This window comes from Crocuta crocuta, unplaced genomic scaffold (assembly GCF_008692635.1).
Source record: "Crocuta crocuta isolate KB4526 unplaced genomic scaffold, BGI_CrCroc_1.0 scaffold132, whole genome shotgun sequence".
Classification (NCBI taxonomy): Eukaryota; Metazoa; Chordata; class Mammalia; order Carnivora; family Hyaenidae; genus Crocuta; species Crocuta crocuta.
In genome coordinates, this window is record NW_027528611.1 from 914,573 (window position 1) to 938,924 (window position 24,352).

A 24,352-nucleotide genomic window follows, 5' to 3' on the forward strand; every position below is an offset into this window, starting at 1 on the left:
TAAAAAAAAAAAAAAAAAAAAAAAAAAAGACCGTATTTCACATTCAGGTGAATTTCTTTAAGGCACTAATGAAGTAGAGAACATTTTAAGACATTTTACTGATTCTTTAATTGCCATATGGGAATAAAATCACACATACAATGCAAGCCTCTTATTTGAGAAAAGTTTTAGGATAAGAAAAATTGTTATCAATATATCTTTAGAAGAGGGGCACCTGGCGGCTCAGTCAGTTCAGTGTCCAACTTTTAATTTTGGCTCAGGTCATGATCTCAAAGTTCCTGAGCTAGATCCCCAAGTCAGGCAGAGCCTGCTTGGGATTTGCTCTCTCTCTCTCTCTCTCTCTCTCTCAGTCCCTTTCCCCCACACCATCAAAATAAATNTAACTTTACAGAACAATGAAGAAACTTAAGAAACTACAAAACTTAATCAGCAAATGAACAGAAAGTAAACAGAAAAACAATGTCTTAGAAGTACCCACAAATAAAAGTGTTATTGCCACTTTGTTATGGATTGTTTTCTAGTCCCATCTTCAAGATTACTAACATAGCATAGTTACATTCGAAGAGAAAGGGAATTAAGGTTGAAAGATAGACATAAAAGATGAAAAAAAAAAGCCACTATAACCCTGCCACATCACTTAACTTGAAACTCACTAAATTCAGCAGACATTTAGAATAAGCACCAGTGTATGAAACAGAAAAGCTCTAAGATTCCTTCCAATCAAATATTCTATGATTACCATCTCCTACTATCACAATTAATGGGATTCAACACTTGTAGACTTCCTAAAATCAGTGTTACAACACTTACAATGTACACTGAGTAACTGAACAGACACAGAAAAAATGAACAATCTAGCTTTGGCTGACATTAGAAGTCTAGGACCTGTGCTTTTAGAACTTTTTTAAGAGACTTTTTGACATTAATTTTGGATTCAAGTATGGAATTAACAGCTACTAGATCTTAAACCATAGAAGTCAAAGAAAACACCATTGTCATTTTATGCAAAGCTGGCAAATTCACTTATTTCTGAAGATGTTGAGTATTTTCAAAGTTTTATCTTGGCTTGTTCAGCCACAGGTTAGAATGTTAAGGAGAAAGTAGCCATAGATTTAAGCCTTAATTATCTTTACTCAGAAAGCTGTCTGAACAAAATATTATCCATATGGGTGTTATTCTTTCAAAATGAGGTAAGGAATAGTATTGTTATGACTATCTCCTCAAACCATCAATTTGGCTTGCAAGACTTTCAAAGGACAGTGATAGAAATGCGTAGGTTTAGTTTAATTTAGTCCAATTAAACTAGCTAGCTTCCTCTAGTACAGAGATCATTTTTCCAGAAACAGCTTTTTTCAACAGGGCACACCTACATACTTTTTAACTGTTTCACAGAAATTCAATTCTCTTGTTCTCTCTTGCTTATATAGATTAATAAATGTTTCAATGTTTCTAAAGTCATTACCAAGTATTTATTTAACTTTCTTCTTGATGTCTTTATTTCAAAGCTTTTGACAAAGTCCTATTTTCTACTTCATAGTAAGTCCTATGGAAAACAAGAAAACACAAGCAACTTCATGCTTTACTTGTATCATTGTTAAGTTCTAGAGTTTATCTGACATTTCAACTAATAATAGAACTATTATTTGTAGTACAGATACAAACACAACACGAGAACCAACTCACAAGTGCTGTCTCCCTATGCTGTGAACAAGTAAACTGCCTGCCTATGAAGATCTTTGCAAAGACATATGTCCTTTAAATGTCTGATGAAAGTAGGGACGCCTGGGTGGCTCAGTAAGTTAAGTGCTCAACTCAGCTCAGGTCATGATCTCATGGCTGGTGAGAGTGAGCCCCACATCCCACCCTGTGCTTTATAGCTCAGAGCCTGGAGCCTGCTTCAGATTCTGTGCAGAGGCCCCTCCCTTGTGCTCACACTCTGTCTCTGTCTCTTTCAAAAAATAAACATTAAAAAGAATTTTAAATATTTGATGAAAGTGCTACTAAAATTCCAAATAGTTTTAAGTCACTGATGGCTTAAAATTCTACTATCATCTGAAAATAAAATAACATTACGGCAAAATCTTATACTTTTCTCATCATTTTCAAGTATCTTTTGGGAGTTCTCTATTACTTTGAAAATTTGGCTTCATATATTAGAAAAATAAAGAAGCTAATAACCTAGCTATGATTTTATATGCCCTCACCTTCCTAAACATGAACAAGTCCAAATTCAGAAACTGCAGTAGGCACTAAATAATTACTCAGGAATTTAGAGAATTTTGCTAATGCATGCCTCGATCACAAAGAAACAGTGAGTATGAAATGACAATCTTTTAAATTTATGTAATCTATGAGGAAATTTATAAAACTGTATTTTGTGGAGGTAAATCTTTACCCTTCTTTCCCAAAAAAGTGCTGATCTTTAGTAATGACTCTTCTTTTTAGTCAAAGAGTTAAAACCATCTCTTTTACTCCCAAATGAGTGTCAGACCTACTCAGAGGTGCCATGTTTTATTTAAAACATACTCTTTCTCAGTAACCACTTTGTTCTAATTGGCAAGGCAAAGCCAGGTCCCTAAAGCACATAGCTCGTTACATTCAGTTTGGATTACAAAAACACACGATGAAACAAACTGCATCGAAATGTACAAATTAATGGCACTGGAATATGGGACAGGGAGGTGGAATTAGATTGTAATATGGAACAAACCCCACAGGGAGGCTGGGGAACAAATCACTAGTGTCTCTATAAACTATACAAGGTTTCCAAATGAGCAAATACACAGGCAGAGGACAGGCTTTTCCATAACTCAACGAAATTGCTAAATATGGATACAACAAAACAAGACTTTTTTCTTCAACACTATTATGCACACATGTATGAGACAATGGGAATACCAAGATGGTTTTAACAAATGAAACCTGCAGGATGCACTGTCTAAATATGAAACTCATCTTTGCTTTCACACTGACAATGTGCAAACAGCCCTGCAATTAAATCACACCTCCAAACGTTTTTTAAAAAATCTTCTGAGAAGCTAAACACATGAGACTAAATTAGAAATGGTGTTCACTATGCAGCATAAAGAGCAAGGTTAATGAGCTAAAAGTTACACGAACAAGAACAAGAAGGATGTTACAAAATGAAGATCTCGCCACCAAAACAGCAAATGCATTAGACAACTCACCCCCTTTTCCCCCTGCCCCACGCACACCTTTTCCCAAATTAGATACTCGGTGAAGCTTCCAGCATTGTTTCTCTGATCTTCCCTAGAGATCTAAAGACAAACTCCAACTGAACTAAAAGAGAACAGGAAAAGCATATATACTTAACCTACACACAAATGCAAAACAATGCTACTACTACATCTTCACAGGGTCTTTACAGTACAATCCCATCTAAACCTACTATCTTCACTCCTAACAAAATTTAATGGGGGTGAAGATTATAATCAGTGTCCCCCAAAATCAAATCTCAGTTACTTGCCTTAAAATTTAAAGCACCTGGGTGGCTCAGTTAAGAATCTGACTTCAGGGGCGCCTGGGTGGCTTAGTCGGTTAAGCGTCCGACTTTCGCTTAGGTCATGATCTCGCGGTTCGTGGGTTCGAGCCCCGCGTCGGGCTCTGTGCTGACTGCCAGCTCAGAGCCTGGAGCCTGTTTCAGTCTGTGACTCCCTCTCTCTCTGACCCTCCCCTGCTCATGCTGTCTCTCTCTCTCTCCTAGAAATAAATAAAACATTAAAAAAATTTTGAAAAAAAAAAAAAAAAAAAAGAATCTGACTTCAGCTCAGGTCATGATCTCGCAGTTCATGAGTTCACACCCCACATCGGGCTCTGTGCTGACAGTTCAGAACCTGGAGCCTGCTTCAGATTCTGTGTCTCCCTCTCTTTCTGCCCTTCCCCCACTCATTCTCTTTCTCTCTCTCAAAAATAAACATTATAAAAAATTTTCTTTAAGAAATTTAAAACAGACCTTTGGTAATAATTAAGACTGTTAACATACAGGGGTGCCTGGGTGGCTCATCTGGTTAAGCTTCCAGCTCTTGGTTTCAGTTCATGAGTCTGAGCCCAGCATCAGGCTCTGCACTGACAGCAGAGAGCCTGCCTGGGATTCTCTCTCTCCGTCTCTCTCTGCCCCTCCTCCTCTCTGTATCTCAAAATAAATAAACTAAAAAAAAAAAGAAAAAGAAAAAAACTGTTAACATAAAGTGAGATCTACTTCACATATACTAAGGGCCAGCTGAGCAGTGGGGTTTTTAAATAATAGAGAATTCTGTATTGTTAAAAGTCATATTCTAGTTATACATTAATGGCCTGCAAATAATGCCCTATCATTGTACCCACCATCTCTACTGTGGATTAAGGAATTAAATGTTTGTGGGCTTTAACCACAAAGTGTCAAAAAGCAACCTCATCATAAACCTGTCATTTAAGGCCAAAGAAACAGTAAGCTCAAGAATTACTTTAAGTATCTGTAGCATGGTGGAGTCAAGATCACTGAGGCACAAAAACAGTTTCATGGTACTTTCCAGAGTCTGAGAGCTATCCATATTCCTGCTAAACCTAAAAGGAAGCACATAAGCCTACTTGATCATTTAGTCTGCACAGAACATGAAAACACAGGGAATATTAACAATTAACTCTTATACAGCTTTTTATGTCATCAAGGGTTGTTGTCTTATTACATGAAGGTGCCAACCACATCTAACCCAAGCAGATCTCAGAACTAGGGATCTCTAAGCTTCTTTGATAGGGGTATACCATCAGTATAAAATCTGGGCACCTACTTTCTACAGGCATATATATATAATTATATATTCCTGTAGTGAACTGAATGATATGACCCCTTCTCACATCCCACACCAAAAAGTCTTATATATACTTTTATATATTTTATAGTCAGGGGCACTAAATCATTATATATATATCCCAAACCTGTAAAGGTAATCTTATTTGTTAAAAAGACCGTTGCAAATGTAATTAAGAATTTCAAAATAAAATCATCTTATGTAAGTGGGGGCACTAAATCCAAACAACAGAAACAACAGAGACACACAGGAGAGAGGCCATGTGAAGGTGAAGGCAGACACTGTAGTACTGGGTCTAGAAGCTGCCAAGTAATGCCAAGAATTGCTGGCAGGCACCAGAAGCAAGGAGAGGCGTGGAATGGATTTTCTCTCAGAGCCTCCAGAAGGAACCAAGCCTGATTGCTGACAACACCTTGATTTCAGGCTTCTGGCCTCTATAACTGTTGTTGTTTTAAGCCTGTTTGTAGTGATCTGTTATGGCTGCCCTAGGAAACTAACACCAGTAAGAATATGTACATTATAAAATTCAATGGTATATATACGGGATGATAAAAGCATGTAAGTAGAAATTCTAACATTTCTTCTTTTTAATTTTTGTAAATGTTTTATTTATTTCTGAGAGAGAGAGAGAGAGAGAGAGGGAGAGGGAGAGGGAGAGGGGAGCGGAGGGGAGGGGAGGGTCAGAGAGAGAAGGAGATACAAAATCTGAAGCAGGCTCCAGGCTCTGAGCTATCAGCATAAAGCCTGATGCGGGGATCGAACCCATGAACCATGAGATCATGACCTGAGCCGAAGTCGGCCGCTTAACCAGACTGAGCCACCCAGGTGCCCCATCTAACATTTCTTTCTATGCCTCAATGGATAATCTGATGCACCATTATGAAGAACACAACTATAGACCAACATGTGGACAGAAATAAAGCCAAATGACAGAGCCAATCTTTAAAAACCCAATGACTATTAAATTCCTTTTATTTTTCCTAAAACACTGACACATGGTGATTTTTCTACTTAAGGCCTAAAAGCTACCTTTCCACTACTTACAGCACTGAGCATTTTGTTTTTCATTATAAATTCAACAATTATTTTTGACATAATGTTTTTGACATCTTTTTTTTTTTTTTTTTTTTNTTGTTCTCAGTATTCAAGAGTCTTTCATGGTTTGCCTTTCTCCTCTCCCCCACTATTTCCCCCCTTCTTCTCCCTCTTGGTCCTAATCCTCCTAATCCTCCTATACGTGCAAACATATGGTATTTGTCTTTCTCTGCCTGTCTTATTTCGCTCAGCATAACACCCTCAAGATCCATCCATGTTGCTACACATGGCCAGATTTCATTGTTTCTCATTGCCATGTAGTATTCCATGGTATAGATAAACCACATCTTCTTGATCCATTCGTCTGTTGATGGACACTTAGGCTCTTTCCATGTTTTGGCTATTGTTGAGAGTGCTGCTATGAACATTGGGGTACATGTGCCCCTATGCATCAGCACTCCTGTATCCCTTGGGTAAATTCCTAGCAGTGCTATTGCTGGGTCATAGGGGAGTTCTATTGTTAATTTTTTGAGGAACCTCCACACTGTTTTCCAGAGGGGCTGCACCAGTTTACATTCCCACCAACAGTGTAGGAGGGTGCCCATTTCTCCACATCCTCGCCAGCATCTAGAGTTCTCTGATTTGCTCATTTTAGCCACTCTGACTGGCGTGAGGTGGTATCTCAGTGTGGTTTTGATTTGTATTTCCCTGATGAGGAGGGATGCTGAGCATCGTTTCATGTGTCTGTTGGCCATCTGGATGTCCTCTTTGGAGAAGTGTCTGTTCATATCTTCTGCCCATTTCTTCACTGGGTTGTTTGTTTTTCAGGTGTGTTTGGTGAGTTCCTTATAGATTTTGGATATTAACCCTTTATTGATATGTCATTGGCAACTATCTTTTCCCGTTCCAATGGTTGCCTATTAGTTTTATGGATTGTTTCCTTTGCGGTGCAGAAGCTTTTTATCTTGATGAGGTCCCAACAGTTTATTTTTGCTCTTGATTCTTTTGCTTTTGGGGATGTGTCAAGTAAGAAATTGCTGCGGTGGAGGTCAAGGAGGTTGTTTCCTGCTTTCTCCTCTAGGGTTTTGATGGTTTTCTGTCTCACGTTCAGGTCCTTTATCCATTTTGAGTTTATCTTTGTGTATGGTGTGAGAAAATGATCTAGTTTCATTCTTCTGCATGTTGCTGTCCAGTTCTCCCAGAACCATCTGTTAAAGAGGCTGTCTTTTTTCCATTGGATACTCTTTCCTGCTTTGTCAAAGATTAGTTGGCTGTACACTTTTGGGTCCACTTCTGAGCTCTCAATTCTGTTCCACTGGTCTATGTGCATGACAACATCATCTTCAACACATTGCTTCACTTATCTTGACTAACATAATAATTAATCATACAATTTAAGAATTCTCACTAGTGAGACAGCAAACAACTATCGACTAAGAAGTCAGAAAAGGCTCCCAGAGTTCAGCTTTGCTAATCTGTTTAAGGACCTGCTAACCCTTGGTCTTGCTTTCATTTGAGAGCAAGGAAGCTATATCACAGAGAATACAGTTTCTAACACAGAAATAGTCAACATAATCAAACAAGTTTTTAAAAACAGAAAAAACATAAGGTTGCAACTATGATATAAAGAGAGTAATTTAATATGTCCATTAACAGGAGACTAGATCAATTGGGGTATATTATAATGAAGGTGATCGATAATTTGTCAACCAACTGGAACACTATAAAGAATACAAAGGGGTGTCATTAGTTTCACTGTCATAAACACTTTAAACTCTTGACTATTCCACGTAAGTCAGGATACTGATTATAATAGAAAATTATAACAGTTAAAATGAACTGGAGCAACATGTTATCAACATGTTTGGTTTCTAAAATCATTATTAGAAAATATAAGGTGTAGAATAACTAGTGCAACATACCACTTACACATTTCTTAAAAATTTTTTAATGTTTTATTTATTTCTGAGAAAGAGAGAGGCAGCATGAGTAGGGGAGGGTCAGAGAGAGAGGGAGACACAGAATCCGAAGCAGGCTTCAGGCTCTGAGCTGTCAGCACAGAGCCTGATGTGGGGCTTGAACTCACAAACCATATCATGACCTGAGCCAAAGAGTTGGATGCTTAACGAACTGAGCCACCAAGGCGCCCCACGACTTGCACATTTTAAAAACAGAATCATATAGTTTATATAAATGACCACTCATAATAAAAAGCATAAATGCAAAAATAACAATAGTGACTCTCTATGAGATGGATAAAGGATAACTGAGGTAGAAGAAAAACTAAAAGATTTTAAAATATGATATAAAACAAACAGAAAGGACAAAAAATGTTAGTATGTGTTTGTTCTGGTTTGGCTTGTGGATGTTTATTATATTATTTTCTAAAATATCCTGAATTTCAAACACTCACAGTGAATACCCACTAATGGACACATACTGGTTGAGAACATTCAGTGAGCTAAATTGTCTCTTTTTAACCAGTGCATGACCAGTGTGTTTGTTGCACCTGAGAAATCTTTCTTTAAAAACTCAGTTTTTAAGAAATCAGAGCAATCAGTAGTAATCAAGTCAATTACAAAGACAGAACCACCCTATTCAAATGCTTCATTTTAAGAGCAGCAGCTGCATTTCTTCTGGGAAAGGTGATTTGAAAAATCAAGATTTGACAAGCATACAAATTCTAGTATCTTGTCCCAACCTTGCCATGCTATAAAATAAAACCCTCTCCTCACTGGAGAGGGTGGTTTGTTTTACATCGTTTTAGTGATGGGTACAGAGCTCCCACAATTTATAAAAGAAAACATGCATAACAAGAAATGCTTAAAGTTTTCAAATTTACTCTGTTCCTCTTACTTCAGATCCTCAAAATTCAGCTGTAACCTACAAGTCTTCCTCCCTTCCAAAAGTGACCGGTATCAGGCCACTTACACTCTGAACTTCTCTAACAGACTGGAAGCAGAAAAGAGAGTGGAGTACAACTCCAAAAAGTAAGAGTTGCAGGTTCATAAGTAAATGTTTTAATTTACTTGTTATGAGACAGGAAGTTGTTACCCTGTTCTGGAAATAACCATGGAAAACAAGTCACTTTGAAGAGAAATGTTGGCATTCTGGTGATCTACCATTCCACCCTCTATACCTTGCACTGCTGTTATCACTTAACTCGAATGCCAACCTTTACATTTCTTATGCTGCAAACTATAACCAATTTATTTTGCTCATTTCAGAAAGAAATTAACCACTTCAGACATAAGTAGAATGCACTTCACTTTTTTAAAATCTATGTAATATTATTTATAATAATTCTGCACGTACAACAAAATTAAAATTAAAATCCCCCCCCAAACTCCTACTCTGAGACTACCAAAATTAAATTTTTCATGTGCCTTCTTCTAGCTTTATCCCATGCAACCATTTACATATAAAATATGTGTAGTTATGGGTATTTACCTAAAGAAAACTAAAATATTAATTCAAAAAGATATATGCAGCCCTATCTTTATTGCAGCATTATTTACAATACCCAAGATACAGTAGTGACCTAAATGTCTGGCAAAAGATGAATGGATAAGGAAGATGTGGTACATGCGCACGAATATTACTCAGCCATAAAAAAACAAGATTTTGGGGCGCCTGGGTGGCTCAGTCGGTTACGTGTCCAACCTCGGCTCAGGTCATGATCTCACAGTTTGTGGGTTCAAGCCCCGCATTAGGCCCTGTGCAGACAGCACAGAGCCTGGAGCCTGCTTCAGATTCTGTGTCTCCGTCTCTCTTCCCCTACCCCGCTCACACTCTGTCTCTCTCTCTCTCAAAACTAAATAAACATTAAAAAAAAAAATAAAAAAAGAACAAGAGCTTGTCATCTGTGACACATGGGTGGATCTAAAAGATATGATGCTAAATGAAGTAAGTCAAACAGAGGCAAGGGACACCATTCTGACTGAGCAACCCAAGTGACAGGAGCAAAAGCAGCAGCGTAGGACGTCCCCATTTCCCCTCACCCTTCCTTTCTCTGGTTGTCTTCCCAAGCCCTCTATACTCCAGAGCCCTGGTCCAGCCATTTCCCAGAAACAAGAAGATAAGCCTGCAGAGGAGATCACTGAGGAGAAGCAGGACACACAGGGGAAAGGAGGTATTCTCCCAGAGAGAGGCAAGGAGGCAAAGCTAAAGGCCAAATATCCCTTAAGACAAAAGCCAGGTGGCTCCAACTTCATGAAGAGACTCCCAAAAGGGGCAAAGTACTTTGACTCAAGAGACCACAACATGGCCAAAGACAAGATGAAGAATAAGCAGTTGCCAAGTGCAGGACCACACAAGAACCTGGTGACTGGTGATCACATCCCCACTGCACAGGATTTGCCCCTGAGAAAGTCCTCACTCATCACCAGCAAGGCTGTCCCCACTCTCTCTCCTTCTCTCAGCCTCCTTCTCTCTCCTTCCTCACCTGCTGGGCTTTTATATAGCCTAAGCTGGAGTGGAGTGAGTGTCTAGTTAGATCTCCTCAGGGTGCTAGTCAGATGACTCTCTAATTCCACTAGGAGCTGCTGAGAAGATGATGTGGGTTGAACAGGGGCTCTGAGTTCATTTCTTTGGTTAAATTGAGATTTTCACACCCTCACTGTAGCCCAGGCAAGGGCCCAGAAATAAGAGACTAGGACTGTATAATGCTATAAATCTTCCCCACCCCCACCCCCACCCCCGTATGAGAACCTGGGAAGATGTGATTTCTCCTTTTGGAAGAGAATATCCTAAAACTGGTTAGGCTAATAAGCCTTGAGAATAATATGGTAGACTTACAGTCAGAGGCTAACTTGACAATGTTGAGAAAGGTAGACTGAATGAGATCTGTTTTCTGTGCATCCACATGCCCACCGCCCCCCGCCCTTAGGCTGCTATTGCTTTGTATTTCCATTATGGCAAGTTTAGAGAATCCTCAAAAAGAAAGACTGATTTGCTTGCCTAAAACTACAATGCCCACCTAACCTCCCCTCCTAAGGGAGTGTCTCTCACAGTTTTCCCTGCATCATTTACATGAAATGGGCACCTTCTTTCTCTTCTAGCATGTTGCTCTTGAAAGTATCACGGGACAGTGAAAAGAGTACTGGGTTTGGAGTCAAGATATCTGGGTTCTAGCTGTACTACTTCTTGGCAGAACTGATGTGTAACCTTGGTCAAGTCATTTAATCTCTATGGGTTTCTATTTCCTCATCTGTAGAAGAGTTGAATATAGATAAGATTGATTCTAATTTCAAAACTATATGATTACCAGCTGAAAAAAAAATCTGTACCATGCATTGTACAGCTAAGTGAGGAAGGCCTGTGGGTGAGCCTACAGATGGGAACCATCTGAAGACTAAATGGGGGGAGAAAAGTTGAGACTTGGGGGCTATATACTCAAGCAAGAGAGCCTCATAACATCGCGGTTGTAAACATCAAAAGTTCTAAGGGGCTAGCTTCTATGGAAGCATCTTACCCTCACTCACGTTCTTGGCCTCTACTGCTAAAAAGCTGCTCTGGCAGCCAAGCTGCAGGCCTGAGGACACATGCTCAGTCACACACATGTGGTGGAGTCCCACATTTGAGATGTAATCAGATGCCAGGTGTATGGTTAAGGAGATAAGAAGAAAAGGCACAAACTGAGCAAGCCTCCGGGCTTTGGTACTATGGAAGGGCTGGAGCAGCAGGTCCCTGGGAGACAATTCACCTTGGAGGAAGCTGAGGGGGGAGCGGGGAGGGTGGGGGAGGTGGTCAGGGAGCGAGAAAGGGAGCATTGAGAAATCAGTCTCTGCCTTCCCAGAGCTCAGTAACTTGACTCCTATGGGATGAGGAGAAGCAGCAATGTGAATTCGTGAGCAGGTGGAGGAGAGGGGTGCAGGTGACCACCACCTTCATCCTACTTATTACTAGTTTGGCCTGAATCCTACTGCTGGTTAGGACAGACGGCCAGAGTAAGAACTAACTGTTTAAGAGGGTATGATTTGTAATCCTCTCTCGTCCTCTCACCTCGCAAATTTTGACAAAAACATCAAACATTGGGCCCAGTGAGAATGACCATGAACTTGTTGATGCACGTGCGGGTGACAGCAGGTGTGTATGCTTCTTCCTGACTGGCCATTCACTTTTCAGGCTATCAGACTGGAGAGGAAAAAGCTGGTGAAGAAGGAAAGAAGAGCAGGATCCCTGGATTCACTGGGTCCCAGACTCCTTGACTATCACTTGTATATACTTTTTGTGTTTCTTGCTCCATTTCCTCATGCTGTCTTCATTAGTGTAAAGTGTGTGGGAAGGGGAAAATGCAGAACATCCTTGTGTAGTTTCCTCAACGGTCCCAGCCATAAACATAAACATGTCATGTTATTATATATATAAGTATATATACTTGTAAACATAATTTTGTATGTTTTCTTCACCAAAAAAAAAGTCGTCAGACAGAGAAAGACAAACACTGTACGATTTCATTTATATGTGGAATCTAAAAAGCGAAACAAATGAACAAAAAAGCAGAAACAGATCCATAAATACAGACCACAAACTGGTGGCTGCCAGAAAGAAAGGCAGGGGTATGACAAAACGAGTGAAGGAAGTGGGAGGTATAGGCTTCTAGGTATGAAATAAGTTATGAAGGTGAAAGGTAGAGCACAGGGAATACAGTCAATGATACAGTAATAGTGTTGTATGGTGGACAGATGGTAGCTACACTTGTGGCAAGCATAGCTTAACATATAGATTTGTCGAATACTTGTGTTGCACACCTGAAACTAGTGTAACATCAGTGTCAACTATACATCAATAAAATAAATTATATGTAGTCTAATTAAAAACTTACATACTGTCTTCTCAATCAACATTTAATTAATGTCCCTATGTTACTTTTGAAAGGGAAAACAAAAATCCCAAACTAATGGCATGTTAAGAGCATAAATTAGGGAACTCTTTTATTCAATAATAATTTTTGATTTAGGTAAAAAATTTGACAGCAATGAAAAAACCTGATAATTTTCAAACTGGATACAAAGTAAGCAGCAATGAGTAAAATGAAATCCTGCTTGAATACTTAGGCTATTTCAATCACTTTAAAGCCTCCCCCAAAGTCCATCTGAATTGAAAACAAGAACTATATGACAATATCAAAAAATTATAAAAGTGAAAATGAAAGTACTGTACAGAATAGTTTCTCCCAGCTAACAAAAGTTGGTAACAAAAATATATGAAATATAACAACATTTTCTCCAAAGTTAAGTATCATAAACTGGCATATAAGATTACTCATTTGAATAGGTACCTAAAAACTGATTCCTACAAAATAAAGTACACACCTAGCTCTAGAGTCTTATTAAAATATGCTTCTTATATGACAGGTATCATTTTATTTATTGCCATTCTTTATCAATAATGAGGCACAGTACACAAGTAACCATGAAACAAAACTAAACTTGCTTAACTATCTTTCCACTAAGAAATACATATATGTGAAAAGTCACATTGTAATTAATTTTCAGAAAATTAACTTCACCATTAGCTTATAATTTAAGAAATGTTTTATCTATAATTTTAATTCATCTTCAACTGACAAGATTAAGTTCTATTTTTGTCCTTTTCTGTAAATCGACATAGTAATGCATTAAAAGTATACTTTTATTGGGGTGCCTGGGTGGTTCAGTCAGTTAAGGTCCAACTCTTGGATCTGGCTTGGCTGAGGACCTGACAGTTTGTGAGATGGGGCCCCATGCTGGGCTCTGCACTGACTGTGTGAAGCCTGCTTGGGATTTTCTCTTTTCCCCCTCTCTTCCACTTGCACACACACACTTTCTCTCTCTCAAACATTTTTTAAAAAGTATTCTTTCTTCTTTTTTTATTGTAGTTGACACACAATGTTACATTAGTTTCAGGTATAAGCCCATGATTAGACAAGTCCCTTTGTTATATTCATCACAAATGTAGCTACAATCCGTCACCATACAATGCTATTACATCATCACAGACTACATTCCCTATGCTGTACCTTTCATCCTTGTGACTTACTCATTACATACCTGGAAGTCTGTACCTTTCACTCCCCTTTATCCATTTCACCTATACACCTACCCTCTCGCCTCTGGCAATCACCAGTTTGTTCTCGGTATTTGAGTTTGTTTCTGCTTTTTATTAAAAGTATTCCTCTTTTGGGGGGCACCTGGGTGGCTCAGTTGGTTAAGCATTCAACTTCAGCTCAGGTCATGATCTCGCAGTTTGTGGGTTCGAGCCCCACATCGGGCTCTGTGCTGACACCTCAGAGCCTGGAGCCTGCTTTGGATTCTGTGTCTCCCTCTCTCTCTGTCCTTCCCCTGCACACACTGTCTCTGTCTCTCAAACAATGAATAAAGGTTAAAAAAAAATTTTTTAATAAAAAAATTTCTGCCTTCCCCACTTGTGATCATCCTACTTGTTTCTCTCACCGATACTTTTATTTAGCAAAACCATTCTGTGAAAAGCACTGCTAATATTGTAATACAAGAGATCTTTGTGAATGAGGTACTAAATGTCCCAAAATATCAAAATCCAGTTAGTATCTAACTCACAAATTCATAAATTGGGTTTGCACTCAAACAGAAAATAAATGATACCATAACCAAAGGTCATTTTTACCTTTGAAAGAGGCAAGGCTGCCTTTTAGGTGCTATGCTTGACTTTTCATATATATTTTAACACAGGAGCAGACAATCAGGTTTATTAGTTCATGCTTCCATACAGAAAATCATGTGACTCAAACTATTCAAGAGCTCAGAATAGACAAAAGTCACAAAAAATCAATTGTTTAACACTTTGCCTAAAGACAGAAAATATGTACTATTTTCCAAAGAAAATGGGATCTCAAATAATTGTGACTTTCCAGTGAATTTCTGTAATTCAGTGGTTTTAAGCCACAATGGTTTTTAAATCATAACCCTGGTAATATATATTTACATCACAACCTATTATACATTATTTTCATTTACATATGTAACTCAAAGGTTTCACAAACAACACTTGCCCTTAATATCTGTGATGCACTGATTAGTTCCTATTCTACTCAATTTTTAACGGAATCATGACCCATTAAATTGATTTCTCTTACCACTTATGAATCACAATACTTGGAAAAAGTGCTTTAGAAAGTATTGTTTCAACCAGTAAGTTGTTTACTCACCATAACATGATTATAAACACCATATCCTGAAATGTTGTGGCCTTCTATTATAAAAATCATATTTACTGATTCTTTTAGTAGTCAACATAAAAATGTTTAATAAAAGAATTATTTTAGGGGCGCCTGGGTGGCTTAGTCGGTTAAGCGTCCGACTTTCGCTTAGGTCATGATCTCGCGGTTCGTGGGTTCAAGCCCCGCGTCGGGCCTTGTGCAGACTGCCAGCTCAGAGCCTGGAGCCTGTTTCAGTCTGTGACTCCCTCTCTCTCTGACCCTCTCCTACTCACGCTGTCTCTCTCTCTCTCCTAGAAATAAATAAAATATTTTTTAAAAAAAAGAATTATTTTAGAATATTATCAAGGGGATAGGAAAGCCACAATTAGACCAGAAAAGATGCTCAATAGTTTCATAAATTAGAAAGATCTGTGTGGCAATATCAATTGATTAAGTTATGTTCAAGGGTGCTTAAATTCCATCCGTTTCAAGAGTTTAGACATTCCTTCCATAACTTCAAATAAACTGCAAATGTGTTAAGTAAATCTTTTCTTTAGAGATAATACAAAAATAATTAACACTCAACTGGGAAGGATACTATATCTATATCAAATCAAAGGGAGAATTCCTTATCCAAACTGCAGATGCCTTAAAGAGAGACAAAGCCACATTCCCAAACAAATATTCAGGATTATGATTTGAAGGGAAAAAAAAATATTTAACATGTAAAAGGGGGATTGATGATAAAGTAGAAAAACAATAAATACTTATGGAATGGAAAAAATATACTATGATAAAATTAACTTTTCCTGGTTTTTTAAGACTGTAACTAATAATCTCAGATAAAGAGAATCCAAGAGAGCATTTTTGGTCCATTGTACCTCAAATCATAACACTAGAGTCGATCATTTCTTAGTGCCTCCCCAGAACATTTCTTTTAAATGTCGTAGTGATTCTGGCACAAGAAAATCTTGGGATGATAAGGGTCTTCAGGTCAAAGGCACTTTAAGGTTAACAAAGTAGCATACTGCACATTTGCGGGGTGAGGGGGAATGACTCCAAATGGCCTAAAATGATTTCAGCCAGGCCAAACCAGGATTCTAGATGTCAAAAAATAAAAATAAAAACAAAATCTTCCCATTTCAAAGAGAGGCATTTTGGTTAAGGTGCAAGTTGTTACAAAATGCAAAACCAGCCAGCTTGGATACTCTTCCACACATTTGCAAATGGCTGATATATACATTTCTTATTCTAACAATATGGAGAAACACTATTAGTTGTGTATAATTAACTGGCAAACTTAATAATTTAATGGTTTTTTAGTAACTCTGACTTTGCATACACTCATTTCCTTTCCCTTATTTATTCCCTTTCTCTCAAACAGCCAAGGCGTCTTTTTATAAAGAAAAGAGGAAAAAAATCTGAAGCGACAGTAGTTAGTTACTTGGGCATGTGCTCACCATTTGGCAGAATATTTCATCAGAAGCAAACAGTCATCAAAGTGAGCTTTAAACTAGCACCCACAGTTCCTAACCTAGTACTCTACTATTTCAACAAGATTTTTAAACATGTTTTTACTCATTTCAATTGTATGTAAACAAGTTCCAACAAACTCTCTTTTCCACCACATACATTAATTTTGAAAAGCAATTTTGGAAAAAAAAATAACTTAATGGGACACAACAGCTGTTTTTAAGGTAATTTTTCCATCTTTTAAAAGTAGATTGTATACTTCATGGTATACTTTAAAATGGTATTGAAAATCACAGCGACTTTGGCCAAAATAATCTTCATGTTGTCCTATACACCTCATGCCTCCATACTTTCATTCAGGAATGAAATCCACAAACATATTGTAAAGTTCAATGACGTTTTTCTGTACTTCAAAAAACATGAAATGCTACTTCCACAAGCAGGATGTTACTAATCATTCCATTCAAATGATGTCAAATGTAGTTGAGGACATTAAGAATATGGGGGAAAAGATAAAGAAGAAAAAAGAGCATTTTCTTTACACACTGAAAATATCCTCTTAATGTTTTTAAAAACAAAAAGCAAAAATGATAAGACTACATAAAGAGTAAATGTACACAAATCACCAGACAATAAGTAATTATAGCCATAAAAAATAAAATGTAAAAAGTATAAAGAAATCAAAGACCATAGCTGAACTGTCTTCATTGAAATTTTTTAAATTTTATATTTAGTCAGAGACATGAGACAGTTCTTTATTTGACATGAGCCCCTTCTCCCAAAGCCACACTACTGAATTCTAAGGGGAAGCTAGCTCTATATGAAGGGACAGTCATCAATCTAGTATACATCTGTCTAATTGCTACTTTCATCTTTATCATGAAAATTAAACTCTCACCAATGAGGAAGCATTTCTTCACATCTGTAATTGTAGACATGCAGTGTAAAAAGAGCAGAATACATTTAACGGCAGAGATACTATTAAAAATTGGATAAAAATCAAACTTACCAGTATTTTTTTTTTCTTTTGAAGACCTAAAGTATTTGACAAATTCCAAACTTTTAACAGATATAAACTGCCTTCCCCAACCCCTGGCCCTGCAACTCCCTACCACCAATCCCCTAGCTTAGACATAAATATTAAGGACTAAAGCTTAAATAGCCATAATGAATAGAAGGTGAAAACTGAGAAGATTCTCTCCTTGACCAATCTCTAGACAGGCTCATCTGAGCCCTCTTCTCAACTAGAACTCCATCTCGGCTTATAAAAAGTACAGATTCTTAACACAAACGATTTCATCCACTCCTCCCCAAACATTAAAATATTTAAACAAGCACTAACACAGTTTCTAATCAAGACCCCATCCCTAGGATGGCCCTAGCCCCTCTTAAAGTGACTGCCTAAGAAAGCTCAAGGCTGCCTAAAGAGTTTAAGGTTCTTCTAGCTGTTAACAGCTGACTACAGGCCTCTGAACATCCTATCTTAGACCATTTACTGAAAAGGGTTTTTTTTGCAACTGTAAATCCTTCCTCTGTCCCTCTGAGATGCATATGCATCTCCTACATCTCAGGAATCCCTGTCAAGGACATGAAAGACATTTCTTTAAAATGTAACCATTGAATGGGATGGGGCCTCAGTTTCTCAATCTCAGTAGGAGGGCAGGATCCTAACTTCCAGGACAGTCAGCTAATAGATACAACCAACCTAGTCATCATTTACACTGACAAACCCTTTGTAATTTTTCACTTCCCTGACTCTACTGAGCCAAATGAGCAACCCCTCCCTACTCCCTCATTCTCCATTTAAAACACCAGTCACTTCCGCATGAATAAAAGTTGTGTTCAAACTGAACTCTTCCCTATTGCTATATATTACTGATTAAAATCTGTCCTTAGTGCTTTAACTAGTGTCCAGCTTTATCTATGACAGAATGAATGGAAGAGGAAAGTTAAACATCTCTCAGTTAGTAAAGCCTTAGGTATTTCATTTAAGATCATCAGATATGAAATTCTTTAAAAAATGAGGGTTTAAGTTCATGAAGGAGTCGTAATTTAAGGAGTCAACCAAACAGCATTTGGGGGCTGGAAAAGGCCCTTGGCAAACATCAATTCCAAGCCCTTCATGTTAAAAATGACAATCCTAAGGTCTAAAGAGATTAAGTTATTACCCAAAGTGATTTCAATAAGGGACAGGATTAAAAAGGGCTAATTCAGCATGATTCTCTTCCTGACTCCAACATGAAAATATTCTTTCTCTTGTGTCCTCACTGGCAAAAGCAGTATTTCAAGTCAAGATCAGAAATGAACATATATTACCCTACAACAACCCAAAATTTTACAGTTCCACTACACATCAACAACTGTAAACTATGGAAAGTTTGCTGCAAGTACACAGATGATTTCGTTTCACTCAGGGAAGGCTGTTTTAATAGTCCTAACAAATATATGAAAATATGTTAAGGAGAAACTGCTTTCACACACAAGCAAAGAAAACAAAACCCCATGCATAAACACAAAAGAAGGCCAAATAATTTAATCTTAAAAACAATCAAAAAAGAAAAATTAAAATAAATTAAAAACCCTTTTTCTGCACTTACCAGCAAAGCATTTGGAACAGAGGTTCATAGTCTTGCTGGACCTGGGGCAAAAAAAAAAAGAAAAAAAAGAAAGAAGAGCTAAAAATTCAGTATTACTCTAATGAAAACATAAAGATGTTTGAAACGTTAAGCAAGAATCCCCTGGCCAGGCAACTGAACTAAGAAACTAATGGTAAATCCCTAATCAACCACCTTCTCCCACAGGGAAACAAAAAGAAACAAAACAACAAAAGCAAAATATGATACTTTATTATCAGTGAGTTAACCAATGCTTTTTTTTTTTGTGATTAGCAAAACTCAGAAATTAAGTAGCAGCAAGTTCAGAATTACTCTAACATGCCCAGAAGATGACACAGGAGTCACTCCCACAAGATTACCACATTCCATCTGTTCACAGTGGAACATACACCACAAAATTATCACTATGAAATGATAATGAAAACTTTGTCTATAAAGGAGTAAAACTTCTTCCTCAGATATATACTCATTTATCTCCACAATATTAAATTTTTTATGTCATCTTCTTTCCCTTCATTCTAGTCCTATTTCAGATCCTAGTCACATTATGACCCTGTAGTTTAAAATTCTTTCTTCAGATGTTACCAATCAAATTATTTTTCATTTCCTTTCATCTGTTAATAATGGCTACAATTCACTGAATACTAACTTTGATGGACACTAAACACATCATATTATTAATCTTCCCAACATCCATGAGATGTGTATTACCACACTGCTTGCTTCTAAAAAGGTACTTTAAAAAAAATCACATTAAAGGGGCGCCTGGGTGGCTTAGTCGGTTAAGCATCCGACTTTCGCTTAGGTCATGATCTCACGGTTCGTNATTAAAATGTCTACAACCAGGAAGCACTGTATGATTGGATACAAATGATGACTAAATTAATTAAATGTTCCTATCACCTCCTCCATGGTGTTGTTAAATTGAGAGATCTTAGGAAATCAAGGGCAGTCTCATCTCCATTTGACAGGCTAACATCTTGTCCAAGGTCACAGAACTAGGAAACAGCACAGAACATAAATGACCTTGGGCTTGAGCCAATGCCAAAGGCTATCCTCTGTTCACAGCCTAACATAGCACCTGTTACCACACAGTAGCCCAGGCACAACAGGACGGGCAATCAATAACTTGTCTATTAAGTTCTTCTCCCTGCTGTTTCCCTTCCTGATTCTCTCCCAAGTGGACTCATTCCTACAGCCATCTTCCAAAAACCTCCTAGAATATTTTTTTTTTAATGTTTTATTTATTTCTGAGAGAGAGAGACAGAGACAGCATGAGCAGGGGAGGGTCAGAGAGAGAGGGAGACACAGAATCTGAAACCGGCTCCAGGCTCTGAGCCAGCTGTCAGCACAGAGCCCACCCGACGCAGAGCTCGAACCCACGAACCGTGAGATCATGACCTGAGCCGAAGTTGGATGCTTAGCTGACTAAGCCACCCAGGCACCCCAATCTCCTAGAATATTCTATATTGGATAAGCTGACCTATTTATGGCCTCATTCCTCAGCAACTCTCCTCCCAAAATCTTACTCTTTGCCCAGAGCTCCTCTTACACAGAATAAGCCAACTTTCTTCCACGCTTCCCAGTAAATTTTCTAATTAAGGAAAGCCTCCCTCAGGAAGTATTCCCTGATGGCTATGAAGGTTGCCCAATGTACTGGAACCCAAGACCTAAGTGAGGGCAAGTAATTGTCACCGGGTGACAAAACTGGGGTGGAGGTGGGGCAGTCACTGCTTCTATTTCCCAAAAGAGATGCTATGTTAACAGGAGGATCTTTCTTTAGAACTCTGCTTAATATAAAGACATTAAAGACAGTAAGGAAATCTTAACTATCACTAAGTGAATAAAAATGAACAAAGAGATGAAAAGATGTTATTAATAGTGGAATCTAACATTTATTATATTCCTACTATGTGGTAAGCATACCAGATGCCTTCAACCCACTTTACCAAAGGAGGAAAGGGAGGCTTCCAGAGGGTATATAACTTGCCAAAGGTTACAGAACAAGTAAGTGGATGAGCCTGGTCTGCCTAACTCCAACGCCTGTGTTCCTTTCACCCAAATTAAGGCCTCTGCCCCCAATACAGAAGCAGAAGAGTACACATAAATCCCAAGTCAGCACTCTGGCAGTTTGGGAAAATGGTCCCATGAGTAAAGATTGAATGTATGGTAATCAAGTCAGCTCCCTGAGAAAGCAAAACCTTCCATCAGAAAGCAGCCTCATCCCTGCCCTCCCCTCCAATATATACATACACATATACGCACAGGGAAGCAACCCTGGCTACCAGTTATTTCAGTTCCAACTGAAGGAGAACTGAGGATGAAAGAATTTCTTTATTACTAGAAATTCTCCCCGGGGAAGCAGGGCTCTTCCAAATATGGTCACTATCTTTTGTCCATGCAGCAGCACAGAGAGCAAGAGGTAACTTGTTTATCACTTCTGCTGCTCCCCATGTCCAGCAGGAATCATGGGAAGCCTGCAGAGAATAACTGAGGGCAGCTCAGCACCAAATGTGCACTGTTACCATTTGTGTTTCACAAAACTGGTTAAGGAAAAAAATGGCAAAATAGCATTTTTCTCTGCATCTCCTTATCCTTTTCAGAGAATTTATTTAAAATACCCACCATACCTAAATCTTACCTAAATAACATCCATTCCACTTTCTGAAAAGGAATTTTCCAGCAACATGCTTATCAATGAGGTTGTAAAAGAAATTATATAGCCACTGATATTATTAATCAAAACAGAGATGTCTGAAATCTAAAATAAGCCAGTCTTTGGCTACAGAAATAATGGCCACTGATAATGCCAACCTGGATCACACAGGTCAGCAACACAGAACTTGAAAGAACTGGCAGATGCTTCTGAGAACTTTTCTCCTTTCTCATGTTGGACATGTGAAACTTGAAGCTAACCAAAGGCATACAACTACCGACTGCCCATGGAAAACCAGTGTGATCAACCTGCAGTCCTGGGACAGACAATAGAATTCTCTCTGTGATAGCAAACATGAAAGGGAAATAGGATTCTCTTATGTACTGCTCCAAAGGAAGTGCTCGTATTGAGATCTCCAAAGGCTTCCATGTTTCTAAGACTAAGGATTAGTGGCTTGAATAATAGCCATCCAAAGATATCAAATCCTAATCCTTGGAATTTATTTTATCTAGAAAAAAGGTCTTTGCAGACAAATTAAAGATTTTGAGTTTACCCTGTAATATCCAGGTGGGCCCTAAATGACATCACAAGCATTTTTGAGAAAGGGCAAAGGGAATCTGGAGAGACATACAGAGAAGACAATAATAAAGATAGAGGCAGAGACTATAGGAATGTGTCCACAAACCCAGAAATACCGGGACAGTTAACAGAAGCTGGAAGAGATAAGGAATGGATTCTCCCCTAGGGTCCCACAGAGCGAAGGCAGCTCTGCCAGATTTTGGACTTTCAGCCTCCAAAACTTTAAGAGAATAAATCTCTATTATTGTTTTTTAATAATAGAGAGAGTGGGGGAAGGGCAGAGAGAAAGAATCCCAAGCAGGCTCCACGCTGTCAGCAGCAAAGAGCCCGAAGCCAGGCTGGAACTCGTAAACCTCGAGATCATGACCTGAGCCAAAATCGAGAGTCAGGACACTTAACCGACTGAGCCACCTGAACCAGGTACCCCTAAATCTCTGTTGTTTTAAGTCCTCCAATTTGTGGTAATTTGTTATGGCAGTCTCACAAAACAAATACAGAGTTAGGTTTCTGATCATCTCACTGCCTCCCACTCAACAGAGCATTCATCCAGATCCATCCCTCGTGAAACACTCTTTACTTCTGCCTTCTTCTCACTTGGATCCTAGATCAAATTTACCTGCCCCCTAATTTTCCTCACCTAACTGCTCTCTTTTAGCCACCTTTGCTGGCTCCTCCTCCACTGTCAAGACCTTCATCTGGAGGTCCCAGCACTCAATCCCCATGACCTCTACTTCTCCCATGGCTTTAAATATTATATCTATACAATAAAGACTCACAAATGTTCATCCTCATCCCAAACCTCTTCACCTTGCTCCAAACTCATGTACTTAAATGCCTACTTGACATCTCAATATGCAGCAGAGTCAACATTTCAAGCTAGAACTTTCAATACTCCCAAACGTGCCTGATGCATTTTGTCCACTTTTATAAATAACAGCACCTTCTTTCCAGCTGCTCAAGTCAAAATCCTAGAAACCAACTTTGATTTCGATCTTTCCTATAGTCACTTATACACAATACTCAGCAAGATTCATTGGGTCTATTTCCAAACAGACCTCAAATCTATCTACCCTCTCCTTTGTCAACACTTCCACTCTGGCATCCATTACCTCACACCTGGGCAATTGTAAATTACTTTTTACTGGTCTCTCAATTCCTACTTTTGATCCCTTATAATGATTTTCGACACAGCAATGAGTAATCTTTTAAAACCAAATTAGATCATGCTATTTCTTGCTTAATGCCATCCAATAATTTCCTATTGCGTTTAATTCAAAATTCAAACATCTTACCAAAACCATTTAGTTCTCTCATGATCTCGCTCCCTCTTTAATTTATCACCATTTTGCAACCCTCACTTACATTACAATCACACTGGCCTTTTTTTCTGTTCCTAGAATGTGCTACAGAGCTCTGGCCCATGCTGTTTCCTCTATCCTTAAATCACAATAAGACTAGCTCTTTCTTGTCACTCAGGTCCTGGTTCAAACCTCCTGAGTAGGCTTCACCTGACCACCCAATTTAAACCAGTCCCTCTTCCTGTTTTCTTTTAACAAATGACCCTCTTGGTCACTCTTGCCTAGTACTTAACAGGTACCTAATATTTGTTAAATGAAGAAATGAATCCCGTTCTCCTGAAGGCATGACACATGAAACCTTAAATAGATTTCAAAAATGTATTTTGTAAAGGTCATTCAAACACTATCTAGAAGAAAGGGCACCCACAATTCCTGTAACTGTCAGCCTGTCATCTCTCAGGAACTCTGTCATACTGTATTACCTACAACTGGTAGATAATGCTACCCTATGTACATGGCCATGATCTGTCATTCAGGAGATAACAGGTGGCAGACACTTTCAGAAGTTTCTTTCCAATGAAATGGAGTTGGAAAGAAACCAGCTTAAGTTTTTCTCTCCTTTCAATAAATATTTAGTATTTTCTAGTTTTGAAAATACATGACCCCTGTACAGAGTTTAGAAAAAGAACATGAATATTTAAGTGAAAATCAAAGATCACTGATAATCAAAA

The 24,352-nt window shown here is 38.3% G+C and overlaps 2 protein-coding genes across 2 annotated transcripts in view; one reads left to right on the forward strand and one right to left on the reverse strand.

Annotated features, from left to right (window-relative positions):
• Positions 1-10,976, forward strand: part of LOC144223999 (alpha-endosulfine-like) — a 17,241-nt gene extending 6,265 nt beyond the window's left edge. Inside the window, exons 2-5 of the mRNA XM_077754813.1 lie at positions 8,705-8,833; positions 8,887-8,956; positions 9,873-10,239; positions 10,900-10,976. Coding sequence (XP_077610939.1) covers positions 8,705-8,833; positions 8,887-8,956; positions 9,873-10,239; positions 10,900-10,976 — 643 coding nt within the window. The remainder of the gene's footprint in view (positions 1-8,704; positions 8,834-8,886; positions 8,957-9,872; positions 10,240-10,899) is intronic.
• Positions 1-24,352, reverse strand: part of ZFAND3 (zinc finger AN1-type containing 3) — a 318,409-nt gene that overhangs the window by 189,419 nt on the left and 104,638 nt on the right. The window contains exon 2 of the mRNA XM_077754868.1: positions 19,071-19,111. Coding sequence (XP_077610994.1) covers positions 19,071-19,098 — 28 coding nt within the window. The 5' untranslated portion in view covers positions 19,099-19,111. The remainder of the gene's footprint in view (positions 1-19,070; positions 19,112-24,352) is intronic.